General features: G+C 34.7%; 3 protein-coding genes across 13 annotated transcripts; all 3 read left to right on the forward strand.

Moving 5' to 3' along the window:
- The first annotated feature begins 628 nt into the window (after window positions 1-628).
- LOC141692451 (uncharacterized) lies at window positions 629-8,826 on the forward strand. 10 transcript variants are annotated; one of them, XR_012562824.1, is made up of 13 exons: window positions 629-1,163; window positions 1,913-1,969; window positions 2,049-2,180; window positions 2,268-2,441; window positions 2,529-2,621; window positions 3,720-3,758; window positions 3,846-3,902; window positions 3,994-4,902; window positions 5,001-5,112; window positions 5,211-5,459; window positions 5,549-5,801; window positions 5,910-6,931; window positions 7,033-8,825. XR_012562824.1 is itself a non-coding variant. In XM_074497298.1 (9 exons), exons 3-9 carry the CDS (start codon window positions 2,135-2,137, stop codon window positions 5,036-5,038), a joined length of 1,356 nt encoding a protein of 451 aa, XP_074353399.1. In that variant the 5' UTR covers window positions 629-1,163; window positions 1,913-1,969; window positions 2,049-2,134; the 3' UTR covers window positions 5,039-5,540. The 10 variants fall into 10 exon arrangements, 1 of the variants encoding a protein (XP_074353399.1); XR_012562825.1 differs by having other exon boundaries at window positions 2,364-2,441; window positions 5,001-5,459; window positions 7,033-8,826; XR_012562819.1 differs by having other exon boundaries at window positions 5,001-5,459; window positions 7,033-8,824.
- LOC141692453 (uncharacterized) lies at window positions 4,129-12,683 on the forward strand. Of its 2 annotated transcripts, XM_074497299.1 has the most exons (10): window positions 4,129-4,197; window positions 9,144-9,193; window positions 9,286-9,450; window positions 9,541-9,820; window positions 9,909-10,005; window positions 10,098-10,219; window positions 10,295-10,376; window positions 10,463-10,574; window positions 10,963-11,059; window positions 11,137-11,171. In XM_074497299.1, exons 3-9 carry the CDS (start codon window positions 9,301-9,303, stop codon window positions 10,963-10,965), a joined length of 846 nt encoding a protein of 281 aa, XP_074353400.1. In that variant the 5' UTR covers window positions 4,129-4,197; window positions 9,144-9,193; window positions 9,286-9,300; the 3' UTR covers window positions 10,966-11,059; window positions 11,137-11,171. The 2 variants fall into 2 exon arrangements, with proteins under 2 accessions (XP_074353400.1, XP_074353401.1); XM_074497300.1 differs by lacking the exons at window positions 10,098-10,219; window positions 10,295-10,376; window positions 10,463-10,574 and adding exons at window positions 11,649-12,302; window positions 12,391-12,683 and having other exon boundaries at window positions 11,137-11,562.
- LOC141691974 (uncharacterized) lies at window positions 5,225-8,723 on the forward strand. Its single transcript, XM_074496722.1, has 9 exons — window positions 5,225-5,459; window positions 5,549-5,801; window positions 5,910-6,154; window positions 6,251-6,931; window positions 7,033-7,745; window positions 7,840-8,062; window positions 8,152-8,426; window positions 8,555-8,614; window positions 8,676-8,723. Exons 1-9 carry the CDS (start codon window positions 5,225-5,227, stop codon window positions 8,721-8,723), a joined length of 2,733 nt encoding a protein of 910 aa, XP_074352823.1.
- Window positions 12,684-13,135: the final 452 nt, after the last annotated feature.

The raw sequence follows: 13,135 nt of genomic DNA on the forward strand, positions 1-13,135 counted from the left end.
TTGATTGATTGATGATTGGCTATTAATGAAAGGAGCGGGAAAATCTGTTAGCTTCTTCCTTTATATAAAAACTCTATTGTGTAAATTGGATCATTTAAGAAATTAAGAAATGAAAATTTTGTATCTCTCATCTCCTTTCTTTCTGTGTGAACCTCTCTCATTCTCTCGAGTTATCTCTCTGGTTATTTTTATAAGCTTACTTAGAATTAGTTAATAAAGGAGAAATAGTTTTGTCCTTTATCGGATACCCAATTAACACATAGATATTTCATTTGCACTAAATATTCAAATAACAAATTGATATGGTAAAAATATATTATATTGATTATCACATTCATAAATGGGTATTTCAAAACAAAAATATATTGTTTTGGATATTTCATTGAGTATCTCAAAATAAAAATTTGGGATATGAAATTGAAAAATATGTATGTTGTATTTGTATAAAATTAGGGGGCCATGATTAGTGTGTCCAATTAATGAGAATTAGTTTTTGAATTAACAAAATTAGTAACGTGAAATGTGAATCCCATTTCCTCATTGTGGGTAAATCAAATCTGTCATTAAATTTTCATTTTATTCACATACCTCCATTCTTATTCCCCTTAAATTTTTATTTCATTCACATACACATGCCCTTCATTCTCTCTATTTCGTTGACATACTCTTCATCCAAATGTTCCCCAAATACCCAACTCAGATATCTCATCCCTTTAATATATAAAGCCTGAAGGCTAATGGTACTTAATTTTACCCTAATACCCTTCATTAAAATCCCGTAATACCAGCTGATGATACGGCTTTGCTGCAAACTACATGCTTCTTCACTGCTGAATAGTCCATGCCCCTATGTCAATACAAAAGTTTTGTCACCGACTAAGCCAGGTAACTACGTATAATAATACTGTCAACCGGTTGTTCTTCTGAGTTGTTGTATCTCTCAAGGATATTAGCGTGTTGGTAGCCACTATTGTACCCGGTTTCTTCTTAAACCCAAAAAGTTGCACACAGTTATCGATATATATGTATGTATATATATAGTAGATATGTATAATAGATAGACAGTAGCAGTTTTCTATTCAAATTTGAAATTTGAATTCACTTAATTGGCTTCTCTTCAACACCTCACCTCCATGAGACTCCGCTTGCCACTTCTTTTTTAGGTATGCTTTCCACCTTTTCTTCTTTGTTCAATTCCATATGTTTCTCTGTTGTGCTTGTGTATTAGTGTGAATAATGGTTTGGTATGATAACTGATAAATGATTGGAGTAGATATAAATGGCCATTAATCATGTTGTGGGTTTCATATTTATGTTCAGACATCATAAATGCAATCTGAAACTATATTTTTTCAGACACAATAAATTCCCCCTTTCTGTTTATTAGTTTACTCTACTGATAATTCTATTAAATGCTTTGATAGTCTTAATTGCCTTTATTGTGCAACCCCTCTTACTGATATTATGGTTTTAATTGCTTGACTTTGGTTGTTTTTTCTGAATTTTTTTTATTCCAATTATTTCTCATTCCTTTTATTACAATTATATCAGCAGATTTGTTAGGCAATAAATGTTTACCAATTGACAACTGTAATGGATAACGGTACTAACAGAAAACGTGAATTGCCCAACATTCTACATCGAGTGTGTAAGTATCATGTCACATTGTTATACATTACACAATAAAACGTTCTTATTGTGTTCAAGGTCATAATATAAGTTTCGTTCACTTTTGGATATGTAGTTAGTTACGAAACAATATTGACAAAAGAGTATTCACACCCTCCAAAGGATATTACGTCAATACGGAACATGATTGATCAGTGCAAGTGTTTATGATGTCTCAAAAATTTAATATGTTCATAGGCTTTCATTTCGAATATACTAATTTCAACAGCCTATATATGAGCAGATCAGCCCCCCCAACCGCATGGATCAGACCATGACACGTTAAGAGGACCGGATAATAGTATGTTTTACATAGCATATGTCTGTTTTTACCCATATGTTATATGAATCTTCTTAATGTTATTTCTGTGCTTTTGTAGGCATCACGTTGAAATAAGACGCAAAATCACACAGATAATTGGCGACCAAAAAGCGTAAACATATTGGTGGTTATGATCTTCCTCAAATGCAAAAATTGCAGTCTACACAATTGTCTCCAAATACACCTGCTGGTAATAACTCAAATTGTATGATATATTACATGCTGAAGTATGACAAATACGGACATTTCACTCTTAACATTATTATATAAATTATAGAGAGACTTCTGCAACTGTTTCGAATCCCCAATCCTACTACACCATTATCCCCATTATCAGACAAATTGAAGATTTATGGGAGGATTCCCTTGGCAGAAAAATCAGATGCGAGGATTGATACATGCTATCGAGTAACGTCACATTTTGCTAGGAAGCACGCTGAGTTAATACCCTATAAGTGGAATCTTACGTATTCGCGTAATCATGTTGCTGTAAATTCATTGTTCAGTTCTAATTTTTTATGTTTATAATTACGTGCAGGGAAGACTGTTCAAATGCTGAAAGAAAATATGCCACCGCAGAACACATTGCCGCCACATAACATATGTCAAACAAAACCTTACACACCAATCGGTATTTCTGAATTCCTACTTTCAAACATAACCTATTTTAGGCTACAGCTTAAGATAATATAATTTTAATTATGTTTATAGTTGCAAATAAGGTGTGCCCGACCAAGTCAGTTAAACCATTTGCACGAAATACAAAGTCAAGTGTGAGAAAATATGTCATTGACAATTTCACTCTATTATCACAGACCTTTAAAGTCAGCAAAAAAAGACAAACTGCACCTAAATTGGATTCGTTGAAAAATGGTAACAAATGTTTCTTCACAGTGCTTCATGTTTGGTAGATTATAAATTTGGTGCTTTCCCACTAACAACGTAGTTTTTACACAGCTATTAGAAATGTTACAATCCCGTACATATGCACACCGAAAAATGTTGAGCATAGAGCAGTGGGTGATGATTGCACACCGACATTACCAACGAATAACATTTGTGAGTGTGTTGCTCTCACATTCATTTATGATATATGTTATCATTCAATTTATTAATGAATTTAAATCTAAATTTATTGCAGTTGTGAACACAACACGTTCTGACACCTCTGTTCACGACACAAGTAATGTTAGTACATTTGTGGATAAAGGAAAGAAGGCTATTGAACTGGAACATGATCCAACTAGTAACTACAGTTGCTGCATTATATTGTACATAATTGTGTAGTAAAAGTGGCTAACTTTTATTCTTGGTTTATGTATATCTCCAGAGGTTGACCATTTATCAGACTTTGACAGTGATGTTAGTAAGGTTTTCTCTGACCAAGATAAAAAATGTAGTTAAAATTAACGGATAGACTACTGTCATTAAAATAGGCCTATTGTACTAATCGTAAATGTTGCAGAGAATTTGGAAGACTTCATATTTGAAATAAATGAAGAAATTGCAGATCGACTTGGGTGCCCACCCCGTAAATTACTTTTTAATGAGAACGAGGGTGAGGATCCACCGTATGATATTAACAATGACAATGGTCAGAAATTTTTAAGGACTACTACAGTAATATATATATATATATATATATATATATTTATAAACAGACACTTACAGTATACAAATATATATTACCGTTCATGGTAATGTTTTTCAGAGTTTTCCTATGTTGCAGGAATGCACAGTGATCAGTCTGATGGGGATTCGGAGGCAGGTAACTACCTTTTAAGTACTTTTTAATTAGTACTTAACCATATATCAGAAAATAATCCCCCAGTTAATGAATGGTATTTAATGGCAGAGATGGATGAAGATGTTCATATTCCTTCGTATGAAGATATGTCAGCTGTTGACACAGGTAAGCTGTCTCCAATAAAAGAATTCTCAGGCCATTTAAAGAATATTTTGAAAGAAATGTGATGATAACAGATTACATGTATATTATGCAGTTGTGAAGGAGTATGCGTCGCTAGGCCCTCCAAATGTGAAGTGTAGCTACTGTGACGCTTGGATGTGGAAGGAAGAACGTGTTAATAAGAGTGTAGTCCGTGGCACCCCTATTTTTTCTCTGTGCTGTGCGAAGGGTCAGATTAAACTATCGAAAGAGCCGCCAACCCCTTTTATTTGGCAGCTGCATACTGATAAAATAAAAGGTCAGAGATTTAAGGATGGAATGCAGTTGTATAATAGTATTTTTGCATTCACATCAACTGGTGGACGAGTTGATAATTCTATCAATAATAGGGGAGCACCATATATATACCGCTTAAATGGACAGAACCATCATTTATTTGGTTCCTTAATCCTACCAGATAGTGAAGACCCCAAATTTTGCCAGTTATATATTTATGATATAGAAAATGAAATTAGTAATCGGCTCAGATGGGTAAATGTGGATGGTGGTGATCCAGTTGATGTTGAAATTGTAGAAGGTTTATCCGCCATGTTGGATGAAACTAACGAATTAGTGAAAGAATTTCGCACTGCACATGATCATTTTGAGAGTGATGATGTTCAAGATTTGGAAATCAGGCTGAAGGTTTGTAGAGCCGAAAATGGTCGTGAGAATCATGTAGGTCCGTCTGATGAGGTAGCTGGTATAATGGTCGGAGACATAGATGATACTGATGGTTCTCGTGATATTATAATACATTCTCATATTAAAGGTTTGGAGAGAATTAGTGACATTCATCCCATGCTGATGGCGTTGCAGTACCCTCTATTGTTCCCTCATGGTGGAGATAGTTTTCACAAGAAAATTCCATTCGGAAAGGTTGATAACAAATCGCAGAAAAAAAGAGAAATGATTTCACAGAAAGAATATTATTCCTACAAATTCCAAGTTCGCACTAATGAAGGTAATTTTCTGTACGTAATAGGATTTAATTTCCTGTCACTTCTAATACATCTCCCTCTGTTTAATATCCTGTTTACGTAAATACTTCTTTATTTGTAGGACTTACTCCCTGTTTGGGTGGTTGGCTTTACCAATAGTATGTTATAGACGCATTTTCCACAATTGAGCAAGCCCGTTTGTGGTGGTTCCGTACGAACCAGACAACCTTACGGTCTGAGTTGTATAGTAACATATAACGTAATTTAAATGAGGGTACTTCTGACTCCGCAAATACGGGTAAAGGTTTTATTCTTCCTGCCGGCTTTGTAGGATCACGAAGATACATGCAGCAGAACTTTCAAGACGCACTAGCAGTTTGTCGCCATATAGGCCATCCAGACATTTTTTTCACAATGACAATGAATCCTTTATGGGACGAAGTAATCAAAATGATGAAACTGCTTCCACATTGTCAACCACAGAATTCCCCTGATGTAATGGCACGTGTTTTCAGACTTAAACTTGATCAGCTTATTGATGATATTAAGAAGGAAAACTACTTTGGTACTTGCCTCGGAGGTACTTCTTTCCTAAACCTCAATATATACTCTTTAATTCTTTTTGGTTGTCTGGAGAATTACATTACAACTTTATATTTGTCCCGACAGTTATGTACATTGTAGAGTTCCAAAAAAGAGGACTCCCGCATGTACACATGCTCATATGGTTGGATGCTGCTTCAAAGCTTAATTTGCAAGCAAATGTTGATAAGTTTATTTCAGCAAAAATCCCAGATCCAGAAATAGATCATGTTGGTTACGCGGCTGTAAATACTTTCATGGTACATGGACCATGTGGTAAAGAATTCCCTAAATCCCCGTACATGAAGCAACATAAATGTACCCGACATTTTCCCAAAAAGTATGTTCATTTTGAAATAGATTTAGCACCACAATCCTTGGTCGCAAATTATAATGGAACTGTTTTGTTTTTTTGTTAATGTTACAACTTAAAATATCTGATTTTCAGGTACTGTAACTCTAAAACATTTGATCAGTCGGGTTTTCCAATATATAAAAGGCGGCAGACAAATATCATCGTTTCAAAAGGAAAGGCAAATCTAGATAATCAATGGGTTGTACCTTACAACCACGATTTATTGGTTAAATACCAATGTCATATTAATGTTGAGATTTGTGCTCATGCCCGTAGTCTCAAATATCTCTTTAAGTACTGCCTTAAAGGGCATGATAGAGCTATAGTAGAAATCAGAGGTAAGAAAAGATAATCCAACAACGGAGAGGCATTTGATCAATGTGAGGATGAGATTCAATCCTTCTTTGATGGGAGGTACATATGTGGATGTGAAGCCGCATACCACATATTTGGTTTCAATATACATTACAGGTCTTTAATTGTGCAACGCCTTTCTTTTCATTTGGATGGGAATAAATATTGTACCTATCGCGCAAATGAAGCACTACCAAAAGTTGCAGAAAGGGAGAGGGTCAAACTCACACAATTAGAAGCATTCTTTCTTCTTAATGCCAGTGATAGTAATGCCAACAAATACCTATATGATGAGATACCACAACATTATGTATGGAATGATGCAGATCATATATGGAACCCGAGGAAGCGTGGTACAAAAATTAGTCGGTTGTCTTACACACATCACAGTGCGGGGGAATTGTGGTTTTTAAGACTTCTGTTGACGAAGGTGCGTGGTCCTACTTCGTTCGAGTCATTAAGGACAGTAAATGGACATATCTTTGAAACATTTCAAGGAGCATGTAAGGAGTTAGGCATGTTGGACGATGACAATGAATGGCATCAAGTCCTAAGTCAGTGTTCAGAAAGTGGGTTTCCACCGCAGATTAGGCAGCTTTTTGTCCACATCATGGTTAACTGTAAAGTCTCAGACTTGCGTGATTTATGGGAAAAGCATTGGACATATATGGTTGATGACATTTTGTTGAAGCAACAGAAGTTGACTGGGAATCGACATTTGATGCTTAATGAGAAACAACAACAATATTATGCTCTTGCAGGTAATCCCTTACTAATCATTATATAATGGTGTTAATGTTTATTTCTACCTATTCTACAAAACAGAAGATACTAACTTCATGCATGTTCATGTTATTAATAGAAATTCACACATTATTGAAGACAATTGGGAAATCGCTGAAAGACTTCATTCAGATGCCTCAACCTCCAAATTCTTATCTAGACTGTAATGTTAACAATTTGATTATTGAAGAGACAAGTTACAAAATTGCTGAAATGAAGAAGGAATTCCAACACCTTTTTTCAACTTACAACAAAGAGCAGTTGGAAGTTTATAGTGCGGTAATGAAATCAGTGGAAAAAAATGAAAGAGGTGTTTTTTTTGTTTATGGCAGTGGGGGTTGTGGTAAAACGTTCTTGTGGAGAACTTTGATTTTTAAGTTGAGGTCAGAGTGTAAGATTGTCTTGCCGGTTGCGTCTTCAGGAATTGATGCCACTTTAATGCCTGGAGGACGTACGACTCATTCAAGGTTCAAAATTCCAATTGTCATTGATGAGCATTCCATGTGTTCTATATCTCATACATCGGACATAACAAATTTAATTAAGAGGACAAATCTGATCATTTGGGATGAAGCTCCGATGCAATATCGTTACGCATTCGAGTGTCTTGACCGTTCATTGAGGGATATCATGAAGGCAGTACATCCAAACAGATTCCACATGCCATTTGGAGGTATTACCATAGTTTTAGGCGGTGATCTCCGCCAAATAATACCTGTAATTCCAAGAGCTTCAAGAGGTGAAGTTGTTGCAGCATCAATTACAAGATCAAAGTTATGGAAAATAGCTAAGGTGTTCAAACTATTGCACAACATGCGACTTCACAAAGGAAAAAATGAAGAGGAAGTAAAAGCTTTGTCAGATTTTGCACAGTGGGGTTTTGCAGATTGGTGATGGAAAGGTTGGTCCAGCAGCACACAGTAACCGGGATTATGTTGAAGATGATATTGCCATACCTAAACAATTCTGCCACCTAAATGCAACAAACTCAGTTGATGCAATGATTGAAAGTGCATTTCCAAATTTCCTAGACAACTTCCAGGATGCAGATTATTTAAGTGATAGGGCGATATTAACACCAACAAACGTAACTTTTGCCAAAGTTAACGGTATTATTGTTGAGAAAATTCCGGGTCTGTGGACACAACTGAAGATTATCTTGGTTCAAAAAGTGACTAGTTGGCATCTTTTCCGCCAGAGTATCTCAACTCAATCAACATTCCTGGATTGCCGCTGCATGAATTAAAATTAAAAGTGGGTGTCATTGTCATGTTGATGCAAAATCTCAACCAAACACTAGGACTGTGTAACGACATGAGGATGATGGTCACCAAATGTCTACAACATTGTGTTGAGTGTGAGGTCATAGCTGGGCAATACAAGGGCACTAAACATTTCATCCCAATAATGGAATTGGCACTAACGGAGACTAAGCTGCCTTTCAAGCTATGCAGGAAACAAATGTCTTTGCAAGTATGCTATGTAATGACTATAAACAAAGCGCAGGGTCAGTCACTGAATAAGTTGCCTTATATCTACCAAGAGGAGTGTTCACTCACGGACAGTTGTATGTGGTTGTAAGTCGCGTAACTTCATCGCAGGGCCTTAAACTTTTTATTGATGATGAAGATGGTAATAGTACCTACATTACTCAGAATGTGGTATACAAAGAGATCTTCTATAATTTGCCTGTTATATAACTTAATTTCATGTACTGTACAGACTAGCATGTTAGTCATTCAGTACAAGGGTTCAACATTTAGTTCATAGGTTATGACAATGTTGGGCATATTTTATTGTAATGGAAATCCTTTTGTACTTAATCAGTGGTTCATATATGTAAGCAGTTAGTGTCCCATTATTTTGTAAAACTGCAAACCTAAAGTAAATAAAAAATTTTAAGCAATGACAAACAAAATCTAGAGCTATCATAATTTCAAAATAATGTATTTCTTATAATTTTAGTCTTAAATTTCACAAGAAGATAACATTTTTAAGACAATAAGTCAATCACTCATATCCATAAAAAATTTATCTTTCCAAAATAAAACTTAAAGTTATATTAATGTGGTTTATTTAAACATGGGCTGAAATAGTTAACAAATAGTAATAACAAATGTCTGAGTTAGTACAATAATTGAGGTGTTTCTTATTTTGCATGTCATCTTACTTCCATTTACTTTACCAAAGGTCTTAGGTTTAAGAAAGAGCCATCTTCCCAAATTCAATAACAGAGCAAGGTATGAAAGTTTAAGATGTTTCTCTAATTGCAGTTTTTTATTAAATATTTGTAATGACAGCTGACCATTAGGTTTATTTTGTCATAATAAAGGTACGAACTGTAGTAATGGCTTTCTACAAATTTGACAGCTTGGAGTTGCTCAATGACTCCAAAGAGGAGTGGAGAATCAGAGTTCGAGCACAAACTCTGTGGAAAGGAATCAACCGTCAAACCGGAGAGATTCGAGGTTATAATGTCATTTTCTGCGATGACTATGTAAGTACCACTAAATTGTAATACAATTTCATAATTCATGACAGTATAACCTCAGTTTGGTAGTAATGTATTCTAAATGAACATATATAGGGGTCAAAAATACATGCTTTTATAGCGGTAAACCTAGTTCCAAAATTTGAACCAATTCTGAAGGAAGGAGAGATTTATATTGTAGAAATGTTCAATGTAAAGACTTACAATGGAGATGAAACTAATCGACCTATTCGTAATGAGAAGCATATCTACTTTTTAAATGAAATGGAAATGCAAAAAGATGTGATTCCTGGATTACAAATTCCCGCGTTTAGTTTTGATTTCTATGATTTGGAGGAGTGCGACTGTTTAAAAGACGACAACCATTTTCTGACAGGTTATTTTTTTTGGTTAATAACGGCCTCATAGTTTCTTCATGAACCTAGAGATTCATTAATAGACATATATATGATGCAATTTTGTAGATATGATTGGTGTGATAGAGGATGTACATCCTAGAGCCAATTACAATAAAGATGGTGAGGACAAATCACATGTCGCACTGACCATAACCAATGGAAGGTATGCTTATTACATTGTTTCCTGTGGAAGGGTTTTTTAGGATAATTTTCATGCATAAACAAAAGAATTGAATCCCATCAATACATTTGTAGGACCACAATCAATGTTACACTCTTCAATCAGTTTGGTGATTCATTTCTACAACAGTATGAAAACATGAAAGAAAGACCAGTGATCATTATAATAGCATGTGGAAAAGTCAGTGAGTGGAAAAGTAAGATTAATATCACTTTACTCATTTATTGGCCTTATGTTCAAACATTTCACTTACATATCATTTTCAACGTAGATGTAATCTATATCACAAATTTCCCTGCAACAAGAATATACTTAAATGTCGACCATACTGTTGTCAGTGGAATGAGGCTAAGGTATTATCCAAATTAAGTAGTAGCTGTCAGCTTTAACCAATAACAAATTTGAACTTACATTACTCATTTCTTGAAATAAATTACAGATATGCCAAGTCTGAATTTTATATAATGGACATGGACGAGGAAGATGATTGTATAGAGGTACCGACTATGAAAGTGAACGAGTTGATAAAGTTGAACGAGTCTTTTGTTTTGGTAAGCTATGCAGACAAAAATAACTACTATCACCACAATTTTATTAGGTTAGGTTACATTGTTATACCCTATATTTAAACCTGCAACGATTCGTCACATACTATATGTTACAATGTCTTATAGAAGAAAGTAATTTGCCAAGTTACTGTCAAAAAATTTGACGAGAAAATGAATTGGTATACACCATTCTGTCTCAAATGTGAGAAAGACCTGAAGTTGGTTGATGAAGTTTATAGTTGTTGTGGCCGATCTGTTCCTTATCCGGACATAAGGTTTGCCTAAATGTTGTGACATTTGTCCCTACCAATTGTAATTTATGTATGATAACTTTGATTTGTACATAATCATATTGTGTCTGAGACATGTTTCGTTTATACACTTTATGCAGTGATGCTACTGGATGTGTCCCAATAGTGTGGCCAGATGATGAGGTAACTCGAATTTTGGGGAGAATTGTATACGAAGTTGATGCAGATCACACGGAGGTAATACACTAAACTGCACTAACATCAATGGTGTTTTCCACATTTGATATTTCATCTAACAAATGTTACAAACTCAGGTAAAAGGTTTAAAAGTGATTCCTGACATTTTAAGGACCCTGGAGAAGAAGAAATACAATATCACTATTGATTTAACTGACAAAAATCTCAAAGAAGGATCCAAGGTCTTCTATGTAACTTACATCTCAGAACCAGTAGAGATCACTGACAACCACTCTCCATCACATAAACAACCTGTTCAACTGCAACAAACAGAACTTACAAATATAAGTACATAATTCTTAAATGTTGTTTCACATGACCATGTTCTCTAACAATATTTCTATTCATAGGTGACTGATAAACAAGGTTCAAGCAACAACTTCAGCCCACCAACAGTGGTCTCAACGAATCGTACCCGACCAAGGTTGAATGTCGAACCACTACAATACAATCAAGACCACCAAGATAAACAACCAAATTTTAAGAACATCAAAATTGAAAAGGTAACAGAACTATATCTTTTTAATAAAACCACAAACAAATTATGCCAATGCCTTATACTTATTTACATGATTAATATATGTTGCAGCCATTAGGCTAGGGTACAATGAAGATGAACCAAAGAAGAAAGGAAACATATATTGCACAAGAATATCAACATTCCATATTTTGTATATATAAGAACGGTTCCTTTGGTTCAAATTTTTATTCCCTACACTGTAACATATACAATTTCATGTTACATGCAAATTTATAATCCCTTATATTTACCAAATTCATGGCTGCAACATCACAGTAGAAATGATGTTTAATATCTACATTAAAAACTGCAAAGAAAATCATCTACTGGAAATGATTAGTAATATATAAAACCTGCACCATCTATTTAATTATAAGATATAGAGTTGACAAGTAACATTACTAATATAACCTGCACCAATACAAATTGAAATACAGCTGATGCAAAATTAATTAGATAAACCAACTAACAAGAGCAGAATTAAATTTCATTTACCTACCACCATCACATAGCATAAAGACTATTCCCTTAACAATTGGCAAGACCACATAAATTCTTAAACACACAGAAACCATGTCAGCCATGGATTTTGATTCTTTGAGAAATGTTCATAAGGGAAGAACCGATTGGAAGATTAGAGTACTTGTAATAAGAGAATGGCGTGGGGTTACAACCACTGGGATTGTCTTCAAAACAATCAACTACCTCTTCGTGGATAACAAGGTAATTTGATTTTGCAACCGATTTGTTTTCCAACATACAATGTTAAATTCTTCATATCTAACCACATCAGTACAAATACATGTCTCAGAATTGCAGGATGCACGCATTTGTACCGGTTGCTTTTGTAGAAAAAATCTCCAGACTTATTATGGAGGGAAATGTGTACATGATTAAAAATTTCCAAGTGAAAGAATATACAGAGAAGGACAAGTACCGACCAGTCCAGATGGAGCAGCAAATAATTTTCACCGCTGATACCAAAGTGAAAGAAGTGGATGAGAAAAGCATTTTCATACCAAAAAATAGCTTCGACCTGTGTTATTCCTAGTGGACTAACAATGAGATTTACAGAAGGGGGGTTGAATGTAAATCTCAAAACTTTTTCAAGTTTTGAGCAGTTTATGAAAGTTGTGTGTTCAAGAAGAACAAGTGTGTGAATTGCTTTAAGCTAATACAGACAGATATATATTCAAGCACAAATGTAAAGAACACAACAGACCTTAAAAACTTTTCTGGTGGATTTGTTGTTCCACCAGAGATGGTATTTTAGAAAATCTGTGATTAAACAATGTTGATCACAGCTGCATCCTAGTACAAACTAGATGAATTTTCTCTCAATATTTTTCTAAACAGCTCTGGAAAATCTCTCATCTAATTACTAGCTTCTACTTGGTTTATATATTACCAAGTGTACAAGTGAAGAACAATATAAAATACAGTAATAAAATAAGATCTTCACTTGCTTCTTTTCCTGTTCACTCCAGTACTTTGTTGACTATTGCATCTTTGTACTAGAGAAGAACGGCTGCTTTTTCTGTTGTTCCTGAAATTCG

Source organism: Apium graveolens, chromosome 10 (genome assembly GCF_009905375.1).
Source record: "Apium graveolens cultivar Ventura chromosome 10, ASM990537v1, whole genome shotgun sequence".
Classification (NCBI taxonomy): domain Eukaryota; kingdom Viridiplantae; phylum Streptophyta; class Magnoliopsida; order Apiales; family Apiaceae; genus Apium; species Apium graveolens.